General features: G+C 36.4%; 2 protein-coding genes across 4 annotated transcripts; one reads left to right on the top strand and one right to left on the bottom strand.

Annotated features, from left to right (window-relative positions):
• Window positions 1-2,145: 2,145 nt before the first annotated feature.
• LOC103711841 lies at window positions 2,146-11,395 on the top strand. Of its 3 annotated transcripts, XM_008798149.4 has the most exons (12): window positions 2,146-2,330; window positions 2,531-2,632; window positions 4,350-4,410; window positions 6,298-6,411; window positions 7,370-7,496; window positions 7,602-7,720; window positions 8,275-8,666; window positions 9,093-9,192; window positions 9,313-9,372; window positions 9,456-9,542; window positions 10,636-10,764; window positions 10,889-11,395. In XM_008798149.4, the coding sequence occupies exons 2-12, from the start codon at window positions 2,556-2,558 to the stop codon at window positions 11,189-11,191; spliced, it is 1,569 nt and encodes a 522-aa protein (XP_008796371.1). In that variant the 5' UTR covers window positions 2,146-2,330; window positions 2,531-2,555; the 3' UTR covers window positions 11,192-11,395. The 3 variants fall into 3 exon arrangements, with proteins under 3 accessions (XP_008796371.1, XP_008796362.1, XP_026662462.1); XM_008798140.4 differs by having other exon boundaries at window positions 7,370-7,720; XM_026806661.2 differs by lacking the exon at window positions 2,531-2,632 and having other exon boundaries at window positions 7,370-7,720.
• Window positions 11,396-12,798: 1,403 nt separating this feature from the next.
• Window positions 12,799-20,794, bottom strand: LOC120107500 (protein DETOXIFICATION 33-like). Its single transcript, XM_039120791.1, has 9 exons — window positions 20,476-20,794; window positions 18,927-19,468; window positions 16,157-16,243; window positions 15,209-15,265; window positions 14,598-14,836; window positions 13,985-14,103; window positions 13,714-13,800; window positions 13,570-13,648; window positions 12,799-12,903 (listed from the first exon to the last, which is right to left on the bottom strand). Exons 1-8 carry the CDS (start codon window positions 20,743-20,745, stop codon window positions 13,577-13,579), a joined length of 1,473 nt encoding a protein of 490 aa, XP_038976719.1. The 5' UTR covers window positions 20,746-20,794; the 3' UTR covers window positions 12,799-12,903; window positions 13,570-13,576.
• Window positions 20,795-21,035: the final 241 nt, after the last annotated feature.

Here is a 21,035-nt window from a genome sequence, read left to right as displayed (position 1 = left end):
CTGATCTCAGCAGTAACTACTATTCCCACATATACATATCCAATTGATCACTATTAGAATGTTTCTACATCAACTCCTGCATAACATATCCTCTACAATCCTGAACAGAGATTAGTAGTTGGCTTCCTAAATTTCAACATAATGGTGCTAACTTTTTTTTTTTTCTTTGATGATATGGGAGGTCAAAAAAGACAGGGCCACCCAGAACACAATGCTACTATTTTGATGAGAACTGGACCTCACCTTTACCCAAGATTCTAGACAATTAGTTTGTCCACCAAGAAATTCTATTTTTTTCTTGGACCACCAAAACAGAGCCCTTTCCTCACCAAAACCAGAGGCTAGCTCAGCTGTTTGGTGATAGGACAGCCACACATTAAGATTTGCCGGCGGAATGCAGAGGGAATGGTTTGCATGGTGATTTGTGTGGATTTACTTGGATTCCATGCAACGTATTCTTCACGGAACCGAACTCCTGCCTTGTCTCTCACCATACGGTGACTCTAAGCAGAAGGAAAAGAAGGAAATCTGCCGCCAAAGCAAAAGTTTCCAATGATTCCAGTTTGTACTCTTGCGTCGGCAGCTGAGTAAAAGTTTGTCCAGGTGAACCGGTGAGCATACTCTCGAGGTGACTAGAAAATAGAAACTAAAACAAAGATGGGCCTCTTAAATTATTTTATTCCTTAACATGAAATACTTTAATGGCCCATGCCGTTGGATCCTGGACCATCTGATTAACGAGCTCTAACTAAAAGTTCCTTCCTTTACGAGAAGCTGGTGGAGCAGCATAAATACATCAACTCTCTCTAACATTGCTTTTCTTCGTACCATTAACTAAAACAATAAGCTAATCCAATGCGTAATTAAGTACCAGTACTTAAATCAGGGGATAAGCAATGTTAAGAAGAAAAGTTGATGGTCACCTGTTACATATTTGTGATTATTATAACAATTTTGATGGCAAAGTTAACATTAAGTATAGATACATGAGCTGCAAGTATAGTCTTGTATGCATAAAGTTTTTTTGAACATTTTATGAAGAATTACGTAGCTATGATGCATGATGACTAATAAGCTCCATTCATGCACCTATTCTATCAAAGAGGAGGAGAAAAAAAATGGAGAAAGCAGCTAAGCTGGCTGGTTTGGCATGGCTATTGACCTATTGAAAAGTTCAGTCGAGTAGCAAACAATGACTCATTATTGGATAAAGCCAGTCTGAGATCCATTATACATGTTGTGAATACGAGGCTAGCCTGATTTGTTTCAAACATGTGGCCTTGTTGCATGCATGATGAGTCATAATGGCATCATCATGTATATTATCCCTTTTGTATCAGCTTTGCCAAGAAATATTATGTAAATTTCATTTCCTCTTTGTTTGAACACTGTGTATAATCCTCATTTCAAATAAACTTTGATGCAATTCAAGACAATAACTTGTGCACAACATTATCCCATATTTTCCTCAAAGAAATTACTCGTGCACAATATATGCCTGTTTGCAGTCTATCCAACTGCCTCTGAGTCAAATGTTTGGTGAGAGCACTTTTGGTAAAGGTTTCTCCTGAGAGGCATCTGGTTCTGCCAAGACCATAGCTCTACCAGTACAGCACAGCAGGTGATGACCTCATCTGAGTTATTACCTTCCTTAAAAAACTATACCATGGATTGCTGACAGGTTACTACATTAAAATTACAAATGCATGGCACCAAAAACTCAAAAGAGAAAGGTAAACAGCAAACCCAGTGCCATCTTTACATAAAAAGTACCATATGGTCATCTTGGAAAATTCCATGGGTAATGGATTTGCTGGGCTCATTGCATCACCATCAATTATATAACTGCACCACATCACTTTCCATCTAATGGAGTTGAGTAGGCTATATGAATTAGTTCTCTCCATGGATTAATCAATGGTAGCTTTTAACAGAACCACCTGCTCCTTTGTTGTGCCATTGTCCTCATCATAACCACTGGCTGTTTCTCACCTAATGGAAGCACTTATTATTATTATTATTGTTATTTAATATGTGGGCATGGGGATGGTGAACAGTCCTTGCTTCTTTTTTTTTAAGGTGGGCCATCTTCACTTTCAGAGATTTGGATGTCTGGATGCCTGTTAAGTTTATCTATATATTTTTTGTGTTAGTGTTATTTCTCCCTCTCTGTAAGCTAGAACTCAGCCATCTCCATCAGTTGTGTTTTCTGCCCTGTCCTGCCCTTTGTTCTCTCCATCATTTTCCCAGGAAGATTTGTGCAGTTGGAGGGGCTCTCTCCATGAGATTCGCATAAAGGGCTGGGAAGGGACAGCCTCTGAAATTCTTAGGTGAGATGGGTTCATGGGCTTTTTCCGGTCTCCTGGATTCTCTTAGATTATAGGCTTGTGTATATTGGTCATGTTCTTCTTATTGGTGGTTATGTTTTCCCTTTGAGCAAAGGTTTTATAAGAATCTGAACTGAATGGTTGCTGGTATTGGTTTAGTGGGATTCAGTGTTCTATGCTAATATATTCTGATGGATGCTCAGGTTTTTTGGAGAGTGAGGTACTTTTATGGCAGAAGATATTATGGAAATCCCAGGAATTAATTGCCACTCTTGTTCTTCTCTCCGGGAGCGGCGTTTCCGGAGGTAGATATTTTGGTCGGCATGCTCAGATAAAATGCCAGGGTGTTTCTTTAAATTTTTCTTAGTTCTATAAAGACACAAATTTTACATATAAATGGAGATACATTTTGAGGAAATCAATAGTGATAAATTTTGATTCACTTACTTGAAAAATAATTATATGGCGGGTAACGATGAATTGCTTTCTTGACTGAATTTGGTGTCAAATGACAGAAAACTTTGCTACTCAGAGCGACAATTACCCCATGTCTCTTATTATTGATGTTAAAACACTGTATTGAATCCATCTCTATTTAACCTTATCTTAGTCTTAATGATGAGTTAGTTCTCCATGGATATTCGTATACAGAGAAAATTATATGTGCTTCAGAGTCATCTTCATGCGTTAAATCCTGATGGACATTGATAAATAGATTCAGCTTTTCTACTAAAACAGAAGGTATTTGTGGAGTAATGTTGGGATATCATTATTATGCCTGAGGTTCAGCCAGCCCCAATGGTGTTGTCAACTTTTATTATGGCAGGTTTTCTTGACAGAAAGAGGAATTGTGTGATAATAGGACCTATCGATCATGTTAGCCATCTGATCTTTTGTCAATACGACTGTTTACATACATTGCCTTTGCCTTCGCCCTTCAGTTGTTGTTTTTCTTTCTTCTGAAGTAGATGGAAGGTTAAAGTTATATTCTGGAAAACATTGGACACATGCTTCGGGGTGACATCGTATTATTTAGGCTTACAAATTTTTTGAGCAAAAGGTGGAAAATTCCACCTATTTAGGTTTACAAGTAAAAGAATTTTGTTAGACTTGCTCGCAGAAAGTGAATTAAGTAAAGCACCAGACATAAGAATGAAAAGATCAAGATTCGCCATCTTAGTACCGGACTCCATACTGATGCCATAACAGCATTATATTGGTACAGTACGGTACGTAGTCTTTTCGGCATACCGAGTGTCATATGCCTCTCATACCAGATACTTGTACCGAACCGATATGGTATGGTATGCCCCGTACCGTTCGGTACGGCGAACTAGAAAAAAGATGCTTCAACTATATTACTTTCATTGAAAGTGAAATGCATTGTGTATTTTTGTTTCTATAATGTGCACATAGGAGAGCTATTCACATCTTGACAAACACAAGCCCTTTAATGCTTGTCAACATGTTAGTGTGACCTTTATTGTCCTCTCTCTGACTGAAAGATAGCGAGTTTAGTTATCAACCTCATATACTTGTTTCCTCTCCATTCTGCATAAACAGTCTTTCCACTGGTTGCCCATCTCTCAAGTTGTGAATCATGAAAGCTATTCCGTCACCGATCTTTTGTGCATTAAGTTCACGTAATTTTATCATGCTAACTGATGCTGGCATTTATTATTTTAGGCTAACTTGGTTATAACTTGCTTCTACGTTAATAAACATAAACAACAAGATTTATTCCAAATCTTTGCACCTCTCTCAAATTGTAAAAGAGATAGTAAAAGTTAGTAACTCTTGTATATGTGCAAATCAATAGCAATATTTCCAAGAATATATATGGCTAGGTTGCTCCATTTGAAAGCACTCCAATTGTTTTAAGTTTCTTCTACTAGAATGAAAGTATTTTGAATCACAAACCAAGGTGTTTTCATGGATTCTATTTTCCGTAGACTTATTGTTGAATGCAATATTGATATAGGATTGTGCTTTATTCTGACATTATTGCACATTCAATTTCAGCATATCAGGAGTGCGTGAAGATATATTAAACATCTCACCTCGGCTATCTTATCACAATCCTGTAAGCATCCAACTCATCTTCATTGGCAATTTGGTTCATTGCTAATTTTATATTATACCTCCTATGTGCATAAATATTGGTGGCCCAAAAACTAGTATGCTGCAACAATCATTTTTTGTTATATTTAAGCTTCCTTTTTGGCCTATATTCTGAGCTTCAAAAGGAAAACTCAAATCAAGCCTTGCTTGCATGTGCATCCAAGGAGGTCGCCTTATCACAAAAATGAGAAAATGATAAAGAGCATATAACAAAAAAGGGATGCCCCTTTGTGAAGTAGCAAATTATGCAAGCTGCTTCCCCTTTTTTGTTTTTTTGTTTTTTTTTTTTTTTTGGTTGGGGGGGGGGGGGGAGGGGGGTGAAGGGAATTTTAAGAGGTCTCCTTATGAGAAAAATGATAAAAGAGCATATAAACAAAAGAGTGAATTCCCTTTGTGAAGTGGCAAACCTCGGAAGGAATTCTCCAAGCAAGAGCAACTCATTAGTCTAACTATTCAAGCAAGAAATAAAGAACCTCCTGCATTTACTTTTCCTTATGGAAACTTATTTCTAAACTTTCTTCTATTAATCTAGTTCCATGCCATCAAACTGCTTGTGGAACTTTGCTTCTTGCTTTTTTCGCCTATGATTGGCCAATAAGAATTTCCAAGTTAAAGGAAGACATTGTTGAGTTTCACTCAGAATATAAGCCAATCAGTTCTAGTGAAGAAAAAAGTAGCAGCATGTAGATAACTGACACATCCTATGTGATAGAGAAAGCTCTTTTTGTCAAAATCATTTCCAGTAAGACCCTTGCTGTGTATGGCTATCCATGCAAAGCCTTGGATAATGGTAGAATACATAGGCATCCAAAACTTCTTATTTGGAGAGAGTTTTTCCATAAAGAAAAAAAACATAATATGATCATATAAAATAGATTCCTTCAGACTTCAAACTCCTAAAATTTTCCCTTGTTCTGTCATTTTTTTCAAGGGGAGAATTTCTTTTAATTTGTTCAAATTCCTGATTAACATAAAATGTTATGCATAAACTTCTTTGAGTTTTTTAATGTAGTGATTAGCACAAAATGCTAAATTATTGTTTCTTATACAGTTAGGAAGCCTTAGCTACCTCTGCACCCTTATTTTAACTAGTCTCGCTACTATTGGCTGATTGATCAGTGCCACCTTGCTTTTTTTAAAACATCAGTTCCAATGCGATTCATTCTTTCTTTAGGAAATGAAGTCATTGTTTAATTTGGTCCTACTTCTACAAGAGGTGGAGATTAATAACTTTCCTTCTGCTCTGTAAAGCCTGTTACGGAAGAATTCCTCACAGTACAGTCCATTATAATGTTCTCTATTAAGTAGATTCTAGTTACTAGTTAAAGTTAGTGGCTGGTTTTTGGTGCATATGAACTAGGAAATCTAGAGGATTACAATTCTAATTTCCTAAATGTTAAATTTGCAAACATCAGAGAAAATCTCATGTTAAACAAGATTAACTTCTTGGTATGGTTATACCACCATTAAGATAACTGAAGAGACATCAAACTATTTGTCTCCAAACACTAGCACTAAGATCTGATGTTGATTAACTTCAAAAGATCTTCTTTCTTAGCTTAACCAGCGGACAACCTATATTTTATTCTTATTCTCAGTAGATCTCTGATTCTAAAGTATTTCTAGCTGGTGATATTATTAGTGTATAGATGTGTCAGTCAATGCATATATAAGATAATGTATTCCTTGGCAATAAGATGTGAATAGGAGACTTTTTTATGTACTTATCTGCACTGTTGGAAAATTGCAATCATTAGAAGTTCAATAAGGCCGTGCTGTACAAATGTTTATGTTATCTTGGATAAATGTTTCTGGATCTCATCAGTACTTATTAAAATTCAACATGCAGGCTATACACCTAGAGAGAAGATTACATGACCAAAATTCTATGAGCTTTCAAGAGATGGCATCAGTGTGTAGCTCCAGAATATCCATTTCTTCAACTGAAACTCCAGTTTCAAAGGTTGTTCCTAATACTTTTTCAGATTTAAGGATACATGAATATTTCCTCGAGTATCCAAAATTTAGTTAAACAGTCAGTATGCACATGCTTGTTACTAAATGTTTGTATTTAAATTTTTCAACAATCTGAGGTAGATTTCTTTCTTTATTAGAATAACTTAGTGAATATATTATTGAGACAATAACCTAAGTGAATATAGATCAAACAAAATAAGTGTGGTTGCTTCGTTCTGCAATCTTAAACTATGAAATTTTTAACTGTGTTATTTACACAAGAACATGTTAAATACATGGTGCTAATAACATTTTTTTTTAAAAAAAAACAAGATGAGTGCCTTCTTCTAATCTGATACTCTTTGTGTTGAACACTAATACATCTGAAATAATGTGCGTACATTCCTTGCCTGTTGTTGGTCAACAGGGTCAAGTACATAAGATGAGTGTTAGAGTTGAGAATGCTAGGGAAAATTCATGGCAAAAATAGGAAGGATCAGTTAGATATGATTACATTCAGGAAGCACGATAGATAACCAACCGAGGGTAATGTGGCAGAGAATTGATGTATAAAAGGGTTAGGAAAAAGAGGAGGGGTTGGGGGGCTGGTAAGTTTGTGAGAATAAGCTTGAGAAGCTTGTCTTGACAAGTGATGTATCAATAGAAATAAATGGCAAATAAGGAATCAATAGCCAATCCCAAATATGTTTTAATTGGCTTGTTTTTTTTTTTGTTTGTTTTTCCTACTTTTTATTCATTCAAATGGTTCTATTGTGGCTAGAGATCCTCATGCTAAAGAAGTTTAATATTACCCATTTTATCTAAGCAGAAAATTATTTACTAAAAGAATGATTTTCTTTGTCATCTATGTGCCCTGTAACTCATGACAATGTGAAGTACTACTGCAAAAATACCTATTGATTCTAACTTTACAAATGACTGACCTTTCTGTATGCTTCATGAAGTCTGTTGCAGAATTAGTTAAGGAGATCTCCACTCTTGAGCTGGAAGTTATACATTTGGAACAGTACCTCCTCTTATTATATCGGACTGCATTTGACCGGTATCTAGCCAGCTCCTCTACTGCTGCAGGTCATGCCTCTAGGCCTCCTGTAGAATGTCATGCGGGACATCTAAGACAAGATTCTACAATTCAGAAATCACATCAGGCAACTCATTCCGTTAATCCTGATGCAGTAGTTGACAAATCAAGTCATCCTCAAATCCTTCAGCGAGTTCACAAGAGTGCCTCCATTTGCAGGCATACTGAACATTCTCCTGCACATGATTTGGCGTTTAGTTCCAATCTTAAGGATGTAAGTCCATCTCTTTCAATCATAATTTATATCTGCTCATTATGAAAATACCATTCGGCTTTGTCTTTTACTATTTAATAAAGCATGAGGTTTGATATGTCAATGTTAATTTTGATACTCTCATTTACTTAAAAGTTTCGTATCTGGATAGTGAAAAAAGTTCACCTTCCTACAATCAGGGTTATAATTAAACTGATCAAATTTAATATGATTACTTAATGTATTCAAACTTCAAAAATAACCATAAATTCTGGGCTTTGGTATGTATTACCTTTGGAGAATATATTTCTTTTTTTTTTTTTTGTCATCCTGTATATTATGAACATAAGTTCCTTGAATTTCATCATGAAAACGGCATGCCTTTTCCCATCAAATACAGTTTTTGATTTTGTCAATTGTTACCATGATTAAGTCATTGTAATACCTAAGTGCTCATAAACTTCATTTGAGCGTGTCATTTTATCCCCCTGTTCTGAAACTAGAGTGCATTGTCACAAGAATCTGTAATTTTTTTTGTCTGATTGATGCTGCATATATGTTTGAGTGTTTTGCAGGATATACCAAAATCTGTTTCTGGACATCGAAGTCTTGCAAATCATCTTGGTGCCTCTATCACAGACCATGTGCCTGAGATTTCTTGCAAACTTTCTGAAGATATTATCAGATGCATTTCTGCTATTTATTGCAGACTTGCAAATCCTCCTGCTCAACATGTTGTGCAGATGGCTTCACTTACTCCATCTGTGTCATCTTCTAGCACATTTTCTCCACAGGATCCTACTGATAATTGGAGTCCTCAGTGTCCCTATGAAGCTCAAGCAAGTCCCTCTCAATTTGAATCACTTAAAGATAAGAGCTTTCAATACAGTGGTATGGTAGAAGTTCCACAGATACGTATTGATGGTGACAAATTTGGCTATGCCTCGAAGATGCTCAACATTTTCAGGTAATTAATCACCTCAAGGAACACCGAATATTCAAAGTCCTCATTGCTCGCTCTACACATTTTTATAACCAACAAATAAGAGGAACATGGTTTCTGTAGTGTATATACAGTTATTTTCAGTGAAAATAACTGAAAATACTAAGAGGGCATTTCATTCTACACCAGATATATCATTACTTAGGTGCTAAATTTGCCAAACTTATACATAGTGATATCATAAGTTAACTAATGCATACTATGAAATGATTCCTTCTGATATATACTCATCTAAAATAATTTCACACAACCAAGTATAGTGTTGTTATGAGATATCCAAAAAAAAAAATTGCCTATACCCTTAATAAACAAACAATAAAATTAGGATACGAAGATACATGGCTTACTGTAAGTTCCTTAATCTGTTTCATAAGATTTTGTTTGTAACAGATCTCTTATTCAACATCTCGAGAACATTGACCCAAGAAAGATGGAGCATGATGAGCAACTTGCTTTCTGGATCAACATTCACAATGCCTTGGTGATGCATGTATGTTCACACCAGCATTCATCTAGATGTTAGATTCGCATGCTTTTTCTCTTGAGAATAAGCAGTATATCTCTCATGTCATACAATACTTACTTTATCATATTTTATGAGATGTCCCAGGCATTTTTAGCTTTTGGACTGCGTGAGAATCACATGAAGAGCACATATTCAATCCTAAAAGTAAGCATTACAGTATACTGTGTCACACTTTGCAACCAAACATATGACCTTTCTCTAAGATATAAGTTGATTTATATTTACAGGCAGCCTATAATGTAGGTGGGCATTCAATAAGTGCTTATGCTATCCAGAGTTCAATTCTTGGATGCCAATCCCATCATCCAGCATTGGTATGTCTTTCATCGTCATATCACCTTTAAGTACAGTTTAAATTAGTACTCACAAAATTATCTAATATATAGTTTTCAAAAATAAAATTTCAGTAGATATTTCTGTTGGTTTGTTTTTATAGTCTTCAGATCCATCAATAATTGCCATGCTTTTCATCTGATTAAATTTGGAGTCATCTACACAAATTCTTTCTAAATAAATACAAAGGCAAGAGATCTCCATTCTTAAAATTTCAGATGAATATGCTTCATTTCGTTATTATTTCGGGGGCTAGGTCTTGCAATTTTTTTTTTTTTTTTTTTGAAAATAGGATGAGAGAAGCCTGGCCAAGATCGGGTGAGGGAAGCAGATCACTGGTGTCAACACCCAGTGACTTCACCAAGACAGTTGACACCCTCAAGTCTGGCAATATTTTAAGGGCCAGTGATCTATATTTGGACAAACTGATCTATCATGATTTAAATGTTTACTACTTATATTAACAAGAGAAAAAAAAAACATTTTTTTAAGGGCCAGTGATCTATATTTGGACAATCTGATCTATAATGATTTAGTGTTTACTACTTATATTAACAAGAAAAAAAAAATACAATGTCCAGGTCACTCTGGTTGCCTTAACACTCTATAATTCATACCTATTTCTGTTCTGTTGCTTTCAAATGATAAACATGTTTTTGACCATTACTGAGAAAATAGAGACAGAAAGTAGCTCCATGTATTAAATCTTTCCCTCTTTCTTCTTCACCTCGACTCCTTCCAAGTCTTAAAGAATTTAACAGGTTGCTTTCTTGCTGCATGAGTTTAGCCTGGAAACTGTAGAGTCGGTTACCCTTCCTATTGTCTAGTCCTTGAAGTCCCAGAGTTGTTGTAATCACCAATTAAGAGAGAGAGATAGAGAGAGAGAGATGATTAAGAGTTAGACATACAAGATTCACAAGAACATGAACACATGAGCTGGTGCTTCTGAATTGTACTTAAAAATCTTTCAGAAAATGTTCTATCTCATGAATGTAGGCACTGCATTCTCAAACCACATACTCCTGGGGAAGCAAAGTGTTATGCTCACTTGTGTTTCTTAACATTCATATGCAGTGGCTGCGCTCACTTTTCTCACCAGCAGTAAAGTTCATGAATGGGAATGTCAAGCATCCGTATGCTCTTGATCATCCAGAGCCACTTGCACATTTCGCTCTTTCTTCAGGAGCGTGCTCTGATCCTCCTGTATGACTTGATCCTTATTTCATGTTATAATTTCTCCGTAATCAGCCATTTGTGCAGCTAAACAATTGTTCTCTCAGCTTTCTTTGATATGGATCTGAAGAGAATGCTGTCTCAACTCTTTTAGGTTCGATTCTACACTGCCAGAGGTATCTATAAGGAGCTTGAGCTTGCAAAAGCTGAGTTCATTCGAGCTAATGTCTCTGTCCGGAAGGAGAAGAAGATTGTTCTGCCAAAGATTTTATACTACTTTGCAAAAGATGCATACATAGAATTGTCTGGCCTCATGGAGATGGTCTGCGATTCAATGCCAGATGGCCAGCAAAAAGTCATCAAAGGATGCCTTAGAAGAAGGCTTGATAAGTGCATTGAATGGTCGCCATACAAATCAACTTTCAGATACCTTGTGCATAGAGATTTAGCAAAATAATCGAAAAACGATCTCTTCTTAATTATTGTGGGTGATAATATTCAATGTGATCCTTCAAGAGTAAAGCTATTCATTTGTGTATTTATTGTGTATTAACCATGGTAGGAGTATGTCCTGCAGCATAAACCTTTGTGCTTCACCAGCATTTCATTTAGAGATGAACCATGTTTTCGACATATTAATTGGTAACATTTCAGTAGATTAGTGGATGCTCAAGACCACTGCAGCTCCACAATGTCATTCTTTCATGCTGGTAACAACAAAGCAATTCCCCCAGTAATGTAGCTTACCATGTTACCCCAAAATGAGATGTGGGAGAGGCTAGAACTCGAGTTCCTGGTGCCAGCCCCTGAAGATTTAAACAATAGTTCCAACCTTGAAAGAGTTAAACAATTGCACTAATTATAAGTCATTATTCTGAGTAGAATAAGAATAATAAAGGGTGTTTTGATTGTTTGATACATGCAGCTTCAAATTTTTTAATTCAAGAAATGCTTTTGTATTTCTTTAAAAAAAGTTCCTTCTCAACTGAGAGCTATCACACCGACTCTGACGTCTGTGTTAGGTGAGCAGCTGCCTTTTTTATTGCAAGTCTTTTAGCTCCTGAATGAATGACAGGTGGTGGACATATTCATTATCTTTTGTGGGAGAGTTTCACATTCCATAACACTCTAAGAAGCAGTGGTTTCCATACCGAACAATATCGGTACATACTGATCATATTATACTATATCAATACCAAACTAATATATGGTATAGAAGATGTACCGATATTCGATATGCCAAACTGGATACTGTACCTAGTATACCGATGCTATAAGCCTATAATAGAATGGTACCGATATAAAGTTTTGTATCGAAATGACAAATCTTGCTAAGAAGTATTTGGTAGAGATTAATACTGACTCTCGAGACTTCCTCTATGTAGCTCCCAACCCAAGCCTTCTTCTTCTTCTGTAGGTATCCTTGGAAAGAAAACTACCATCCTAGACGAGGCAGGTAGTCATTAAATAGCCTTTATTACCCCACAAACCTCTCTCTCCTCCACAGCAAACACCTTGAAAGCTTTCATACACAAAAATTTGCTTGTCCAAATTATCAAAGAGAACACTTCAGCTCATGAAGAAGGGTCAAATCACTGTCAGCAGGTCTTGCAGACAAATGTTTAAGTCATTATCCATAATTCATTCATCAAGGAAAATAGCCTATGTTAATTCCTTTCAAAGCCCGAGTGCAGATTCCTATTTGAGCATATACTCATAGGGACTTTTAGATCAATGCCTTTATGTTCTCAAACATACAATATTTTAACATGGGCCGCGAGAACATAAATCTTACCTGATAAACACCATAGCAAAACCTTCTAAACAGCCAAAACCAACTCAGCAATATAATGTCCATCCAAGATGGTGCAACAAAACTAAAGGCATCTTAAGAAAATACCAGGAACATGGAAGACCAAGGATTCAAAACAAATTCTCACTTGCCTAAAAATGGACCTCACAAACAAAGTTTTTTTTCATTTTCTTTTGAATGAAACAAAACAAAGTTAATTATCATGTCATGCTCATTGATCTCTGAAAGATTTTGGAGTTGCTTCAGGGAAACGTCAGTCTTCTCTGAGCCAGTGCTTGAGTAGTTTCATTTCATGACAGCCCCATGCTGATTGCATGAATGTCAAGTAAGGAAACAGGCAAAGGTATCTTCTGCTTCTGTCATTTATTCAAATAAGAATATAAGAAGGACAGCTGCCACATTTACATTAGATCAAAGTTGTTCAAACATTGTATGTAAAGCAGGTAAAAAAAAACATATCTATCAAGCAGTAAGCCATGGTGAACCCCATTGCAAGGAAACTGGCTTGGTGTCTCATAATATTTTCCATTTTTGGCTGAACGAGTATAGTTTCATGTCAACTTCATCAAAAGCCCCTTAGTCATTTGTGAAACAATTGGGTTAACTGTATTTATTAGAAGAAGAATTCATTTGCAAGATTTGTCATGAAAAATGATCCTAGATAATTTCCAATCGATAAATTCCTGGTAACTATCAACCATTAATTGTGACTTTAATAGCTGTAGTGACTTGTAAAGCATCACAATTCAAAAGCAGCTACCTTACATTTATACATAATTCTTGCAAGTGCATCCTATTTTTGTACCTCTGGAACATAGTGATTGACTTAGTACATCTGGAAGAGCTTAGCCATTGATCAGATTTCTGAACAATAATAACTTATCATTTTCTCAGGCCAGATTGATTTGAAGCAATTGAAGTTTGGAGTCCATGAAGAATCTTAAATAGATTGTTCGAAAGTCAAAACCATGTCCAGATATGCATTAAAGTTGTATTCGTATGACAAGATTAATCCAAGTTACCTGAGCCCTATATTCTTCCAGCTGAAGAGACATCTACCAAGCAGTCCCATGTTGAAACTCTCTCCAATGCTAATGCTGCCTGCAAGGTTGATGTAAAATCATGCGACAGGAACACACGAGTGCATATCTCAACTAAAATCTCACCTCTTTATCCCAATCTGTCTGCCAAGTAATTACAACAAGGATAATGGTCTGCAGAAGAATACCACTAAGCACACCACCCCAAAGACCCTTGAGCAAAGATCATCCAATTAGACCTTTCAATACAGAACTTAGACATATGAAGAAAGAAAGAAAAAAAAGCAAAAGAAAAGAAAAAGAAGCTTTAAGAACTGCTCTCTATTTGGAAGAATAACCATGTTGCATTGATGGGTTAATTGTAATGGTCACAAACAAGCAGGTGATCACTGCTCACCTCTAAGCCCAAATTTAATTTGAAACCCATTAAGGCACCACTTGATAGCCCCACCACATAATAGCAACCAAGGTTTATGTAGGCAACTGTAGTTTGCCAACCAGCTCCAATGGCTACCCCTGAATGTTCACATAAGTAACAAGGTTCAGATGACTCACATGATCAAATGAAAGTTCAGCCAAAAGCTTAAAAGAACTCATTATGTATGAAGTGAAACTAGAACATGAAGAGAGAGCACTATGACTAATGAATCTACCTTAGGCTTTTGGGGAATCCATAATGAGCCATAAATGCCATTCACAATTCATCTTAAACTTGGGGACAGGGAAAAAAAGAGCTTCTACATGAAGCAATCAAAACAAGTTCTAAAATAAAATACCTGCTAAACAAATATAAACCACCCAAGACCCTTGATTCTAATCATCTTCTGCGAAAAACCTCTTCTAGTATGAACTAAACTCTGCCCTCATCTTGTGCTCTAATTTTGACCCAAGGAGTATAATGATGAAACTCATAACCCTAAGTAAATAAGGAATATCCTGACTGTCTATACAAATCAATATGTAATTCTACTTTAAGACATTATTGGTGGAGTGAAGTATAATAAACTCACCTGATAGAACTGGTTGTATGCTACTGAGAAAAATCGAAGCAGACAGAAATAAAGCAATTTTGCTTACTTTATCCATTACTAATATATTGTCTGTAAATAGTGCTGGAAAATCCTTTCTTGTCAGCAGAATTAAAAGCATAAATATAGTCTGCATGGTCACTGATATCATTATCACTACCAGCATCGAGAACTTTGCAGCCTTTGGACGCCCTGCCCCCAACTCGTTAGAGACCCTCACACTACCAATAGGAAACAAAGGCATGTAGTCAAGAAAACATTAAGCATATCATCAACTGCAGAAGTGATGAATAATTTAATCAAGTAAAAATGAAAGAATAATATGATGTAGGTTGCAATGATTTCCCTCACATTCTTGACAGTGCATAAAAACATGGTTCACTCAGAAATGGAACATTAGTCAACTTCATTCTCTTCCATGTCAACAATCCAACAATACCAAATAATCAAGCCCTCCCTCCAGAAAGGAGGGGAAAAGCAGGGGGTGGGGGCGAGGAGAAGATGTGATAAAGTAACTACCAAGGGAGATAATAAAATGCATAAGCGATGAAGCAACTTTCTTTTTTTTCTCCCAACCTAGGTCAAGAGCGCACCTTACAGCTGCAACAAATCCCAATGGGATCATGAAACACCATCCTTCCACATTCATGCTGTCAGCCACAAAAAAAACAACAAAAATAATTATTTTTATTAAGAGAAAGGACATTGTCCAAAAATTAGATGCAAATATAGTAGCTACGTAGAAAATGAACTTGGAAAAAATGCTTAAAAAAGAAAAAAGTGGTTGGTGGAGGCTCAATAAACTCCATCCTATCTGGAGTCTAGATTTGAATAGATTAGGAGTTCAGAATTAGGAGGAAACCATACTGTGCTATAATTAGAACATTGTCTAACAGGAAATAAAAATAAACCAAGCAAGTTTTCCATCAAAGCTAAAATGTAAAGGCTATATTCCAGCTAAACAACAGGGCAATCGAATTTTAAACATGAGTTATATTACAGTACAAGTCTATCAGAGGATAGAAATGTTAAGCCGTTATCAGTAAATTCTTCATGATAAAAATGGTTTATCTTAGGAATTTCTCATACATCAAAAAACTCAGCAGAAAAGTGAAGCAATGGTACCTTGTCAAAAAGAATGGTTCAGCTGCCCCTTTGTTTTTTCTTCTCTATTTTTTTTTTTTTGTGGAGAGGGAATATTCATTGTGAAGAACTTCTAGGATAACTACACACTTTGTTATTCGGGAAATATCAAATATTTTTATAATATATGCGGACTTGCAGTTAAGATTCTAGGCTTCAGTCCGGATTTTGAAATCACATTAAACTGATACAATATGTAAGAAGTTATGCCATACAAAGAGTGTTATCTCTATCTCAGAATATCATCAAAAAGGTATTATGTTTTACTGTACATAGAGAAGGCATGACAAATAGAATATGAAAAGATCAACCAGGGAAAAAATTCTGCAATATATCAGGCAGAAGATATATGCGAACAAACAGTTAAGAAGGGAAACACTTTCTGACACTAGACGTACCAAATGGAAGCAGCATCCACAGCTATTTCAGGATTTTTCAGAAGTCCCGCTAATATGACTAATACCATCAGAGTCCAATATTCCAAGCTGCATGTAAGTCATTAAAGATGAGGTTCTGAAAAATGAAAAGGTCATACAAACAAATATGATGTAAGGAATTCTGAGAGTAACAAATTTGTGCAAAGAGAAGCATACATTTTCAAAATATTCCAGGATGCAACAATGCATGCAAGTGCTCTAAGAATTTTTCATTTGTTGGTTCTATGCACTTGCTTTTCGACTGATGGAATGATCAAGGGACAGTCAAGGCACAAGGAAGATTACCTTCTCTTATTCGTACTTTTTTCCATGTAGTTTTGAGGATATCTTGGATGACATGTGAGATCTAAAAGGATATGTTATGAAAGACAAAGGACTGGCTTAAGCATAGCACGGCTAAGGCAATGATTATATCTAACAAATGCAATTGCTAAATCTCTGCTACATGAAAAAGGGAACACACTCCATGAATGTAGGAGAACTTGAAGATCCTCAGCAATAAAATTCCATTAATTTTAACAAATCAAAACTATCTTCCCACTTCTTATACAAACAAGAGTTAAGATACCATAGGACCAGTGTTAAATCAGAAAAATTCCAACCCTCCATCTAAAATCAAATCATAACCAAGACTCTCCAAATTTAAAAGATTAAAGTCAGGGATTACTTGTAAATTAATGGGCTTGATGCAGCTTCTTTTTTTGAGGTAAGGGCTTGATGCCAGCTTCAAAACAGCTGCTTATATGCATTAACTAAACATCCAATCATAAATTCTAGCCACTGGCGAGCTAGATAATTCACTTGCAAATAGTTTACAATCAAATAATGATCTAAAAGATTTCTTAGGGCATTTAAGAGGTTGATTAAATTTAAGCACTTTTGTAAGCGTTATTTCCTCTATCAAATGTTAGATAATGATTAATTGTTTGACTACTCTTCATATTATCTTTTCTCTTGCTAAATGATTTGGATCCACAACCCATTTATCCTTACGGGGGAGAAAACAAAATGCACATGCAAATTAAACCATCACCAGTGCTTGCTGACTATATTTTAACCACATTATTTTCGATGGTACTTGGTAAAGCTCCAAACCACAATCTTCATGATTATCCAAAATGTTCATGATCCTGTTTACTTCTATAAGAAGTCTCCTTTTTTCCCCTTGAAAAATACTAATGAAATATATTCATCCTTCATTTTATAACTTTAACTTCATCTTCTTTATTTAAAAAATTCTTCTTTAGACTACCACTTGAACATTTCACATGATACTATTTTCATTTCATAGTTGCATTTCGTCGCATATTCTATCTTCTTTTTTTTCCCTGAGGTAAAAAATGGCAATAGCCATCAAATTTTATTCTTGTATCTACTTCACTTCTTATCACTCATTATTTTATTTTAATAAATTACCCTAAATCAAAAAAATGTAAAAATCAACCAAAAGTTGAAGAATCCTTGTCCTTTGATATACATCCAGCCTTGTGGAAGCTACTTCATGATTGGTTGCTACACATGAAGCCAATTTTCCTTGAATGGGAAATGTGTTCAAAGCATTATCAACACTTCTGTTAGTTCCCCCATTGGCAACCTCTCCAAATGTGTACCTGAAGCTGTATTGAGGCCACCCTAAGCAGTCCCTCACCAACAATATACATGGCTGCAATCATCTCAAATAGGACTAGTACTATGACATATTTCCGTTAGTGCTTGTCGTATGATTCCTCTGAGGTGCTCATCTTAATCGAACCCCATTATCTCTGATGTCTTTGTCTTAGGTTCATCTTACCTTTCCCTTATGCAATTTCAAGTGCACTGCTTTAAAAATCTCTCTGGTTTTTTATGTCAATTGACAAATGTTTCATACCTATACATCCATGGCATCTGTCTACTTAATTATATAGAGATGCCCTTATTAGTCTCTCTAACTATTGGATAAGACAGATATTGGTAATAATATGTCAGACATATTGTTTACTTACACTCTGCTTATGATGATTCAATTTGCAATCATACTAAGCTGCATTTCATACTCTGTTTGATTCAATCTGTTTTCACCAAACTTTCACAATCTAAGTTTCCTTCTATAATTACAATACAGAAATCATTCCTCTACTTTCAACAGCCAATGCTATATCACTTAAAAAGAATATGCAACAAAAAACCTCTTGATTATTAGAAACACATGCATATAGCTAGTGTAAAAGGTAAGAGCATGACCCCTTGTGCAGGGCAATCATCATGAGGAATTCCTAGTCTTTATGCTTGTCATTGCTATTCCATTCATTCCCTTGACATGGCAAACATACACATCTTCAGCACCTCAGGAATAACCCCTCTTATTATTCAATTACGTTCTTTTGCTTTAGCAATAAACAACCACGAACAGATTCTTCATTGTCACTTCCAAAAATTTGCATCAATTAATTGAGTAAAAACATAGAAACCTTCCTAGCTTGAACCCAAATCAGAGTCATTTGAAATTCATGTTATTTGTAAAACCTCTCAAAGCTTAGTATGATTCAGGTGTCATATTTGGTGAAAGTAAACACATTCTTGTATTCTTGTGTTCTCAAAACTTGAAATGTTTCACACTTTTCTTTTACACCCTGACATTCTTGAGTGGGCATAGACCTCGTTAAAAGTAATGAAGATATTGTTAGAAATGAAATAAGCATAAAAAGAAGTGAGATAAGAAGAACTAAGAAACTTGCGAAAGAGCACAGACCATAGCATGACAGCTGAAGCCAAGGAAAGCCCTAAGAAATCGACCAGCTCCCTGAAAGCCAACCATGAGAAACCAGTCCAGGAGTCCTTGCAGCTTCCTGAGAGAACATATACCAGCTGCCCCACATCTAAAAGAAACCAGGCAAAATTGAGAGTGATCGCAGCCCCAACCAATCCCATTTCCAATTTTATGATAAAAAGCCAGCTCAGAATCACATGAACAACCAAAACAGCTGCAGAAATCCATGCCATTGCCATGACCTTGCTTTGTGCCTGAAGGAACTTTTGAATTGGGAAATTCACTGCAAAGGCAAATAGCTCCGGAATCATCCATATCGAGAATCTTCCTGCCAATTCAGCGATCTCATCCTTCTGTCCCAAGAGCTTTAAAATTGGTGTGGCAAAAACGTATGTCATGGATAGTAGCATAGCTGTTGCTAAAAGAATTACCCATGATCTCTGCAGATAGATTCCTAGCATGCTCATTTTGCCTGCACCATAGGCCTGGCCACACAGAGTTTCTAAGGCACTCCCCATACCCAACTGCACACAAAATTTCAATGAGCATAGGCATATTGCAAAGTGAGAGATCGTGCCAGTGAAAGAAAAGCACAGAAAAAAGTTCAAAAAAAAAGGTTGGGCCATATCATTTTAGATTAAATGAACTAAAATTTGCATGCATGTTATCACGTAAAGAACTTGACCAACAAAAATGGTCAAGATTAATAAAGATCATACAAGAATGGAATGTGAGGCATTAATAAAAGCTTAGGGGAGAAAGTAACAAACTTTTATTACTTGGAAAAAAATGATATAAGCAAGAGTTCGTGCGAACTTCTTCCTTGGTACAAACTACAAAGAGGTTTTTTTCATCCGAAAAATGAGAATAATCTCAGCATACTGAAGAATTCATATTGGATGTTACAAAGAAGTTGATCCATGCAATATGTTGGTTTACAATGAAAAAAGAGTAATTAAGCCGTAGTTGATTAATGATTATAAATGACTACTAGACAATGACAAACATATGGTAACTCCAAGGAGAATAGTTTTGCAATCTTTGTTTCGGTGAGGGAAGGACTTAAGTTTAGATCTTTGATACGAACCTATAATTACTTTACCGACTGCACTAGTTGGAACCAACCCCTGAACAGTTCTGCAATCTATAAATTTAAATGATGTTAGTTCTTGTACTTTATAAATTACTATGTAGAGAAATGCAGAACAGTTAACCAAACACAGATGCAAACGCATAGCCTCTTCGAGGACTTAAGAAGGAAAAAAAGAACTCTGAAAGTCTCAAGCAATGTGACAACCCATAAAGCTAGTACTAGTCATATTCCTAGTACTGGTCACAAAAAAAAAGGTACCATAGTCATTAAAGCCAGAATCCAGAGTTTACAAACATGGATCTATCCAGTATCAATTTGTTTTGAAACATAGAACGGCACAAAGTTTTAGTTTGGTCCAGGGACTACCGACTAAATCATCACCATAAAAGCATGAGAGATAGAGAGGGCCAGAAAAGGGAAAATCAAAAAGCAGTTTACCATGACACCAAAACCGATGCCGGCGATGACGAGGTTCTGAATGCCGACAGCGGCGAGCTCAAGGGTGCCTATGTGGCCGACCAGTGTCTGGGTCACCGACCCCAGCGAGAACTGGAACACCGACGTCAGGATCGCCGGCCCGGCGATGTACCACACCAACCTCAACTCCATCCACGTGTCCTCCCAGCACGACCGCCTTCCCTCCTCGTCCTCCTCGCTCTTCTTCGTCGTGAGCAGAGGCAATGAAGAATCCACCGCCGGCGCCGCCATTCGTTAACGTCGGCGGTGGTGCAACTCGGAAGAGTCGCTCACCAGTCTCCTCTTGCTCTTCCAAAGAAAGAACCAACGAGGAACGCACATCTATAAATATAAGCGACGTCACGGGGCATGGGGCCCACTATGATCTTTGGTGTCAACTTGGGCCTGATGGGCGGCGCCGGGAACTTTAGTATTTATTAGATTTTGTGTTAACGGATGCCGAGATGGGCGGCGCCGGGAATCCCTGCGGTCCGCAGGTCTGCTAAAAATAAAATCCAAGGGGGCAGTACCGAGGGATAAAA

This window comes from Phoenix dactylifera, unplaced genomic scaffold (genome assembly GCF_009389715.1).
Source record: "Phoenix dactylifera cultivar Barhee BC4 unplaced genomic scaffold, palm_55x_up_171113_PBpolish2nd_filt_p 000883F, whole genome shotgun sequence".
Taxonomy (NCBI): domain Eukaryota; kingdom Viridiplantae; phylum Streptophyta; class Magnoliopsida; order Arecales; family Arecaceae; genus Phoenix; species Phoenix dactylifera.
This window is presented reverse-complemented; position numbering and strand designations above follow the sequence as displayed.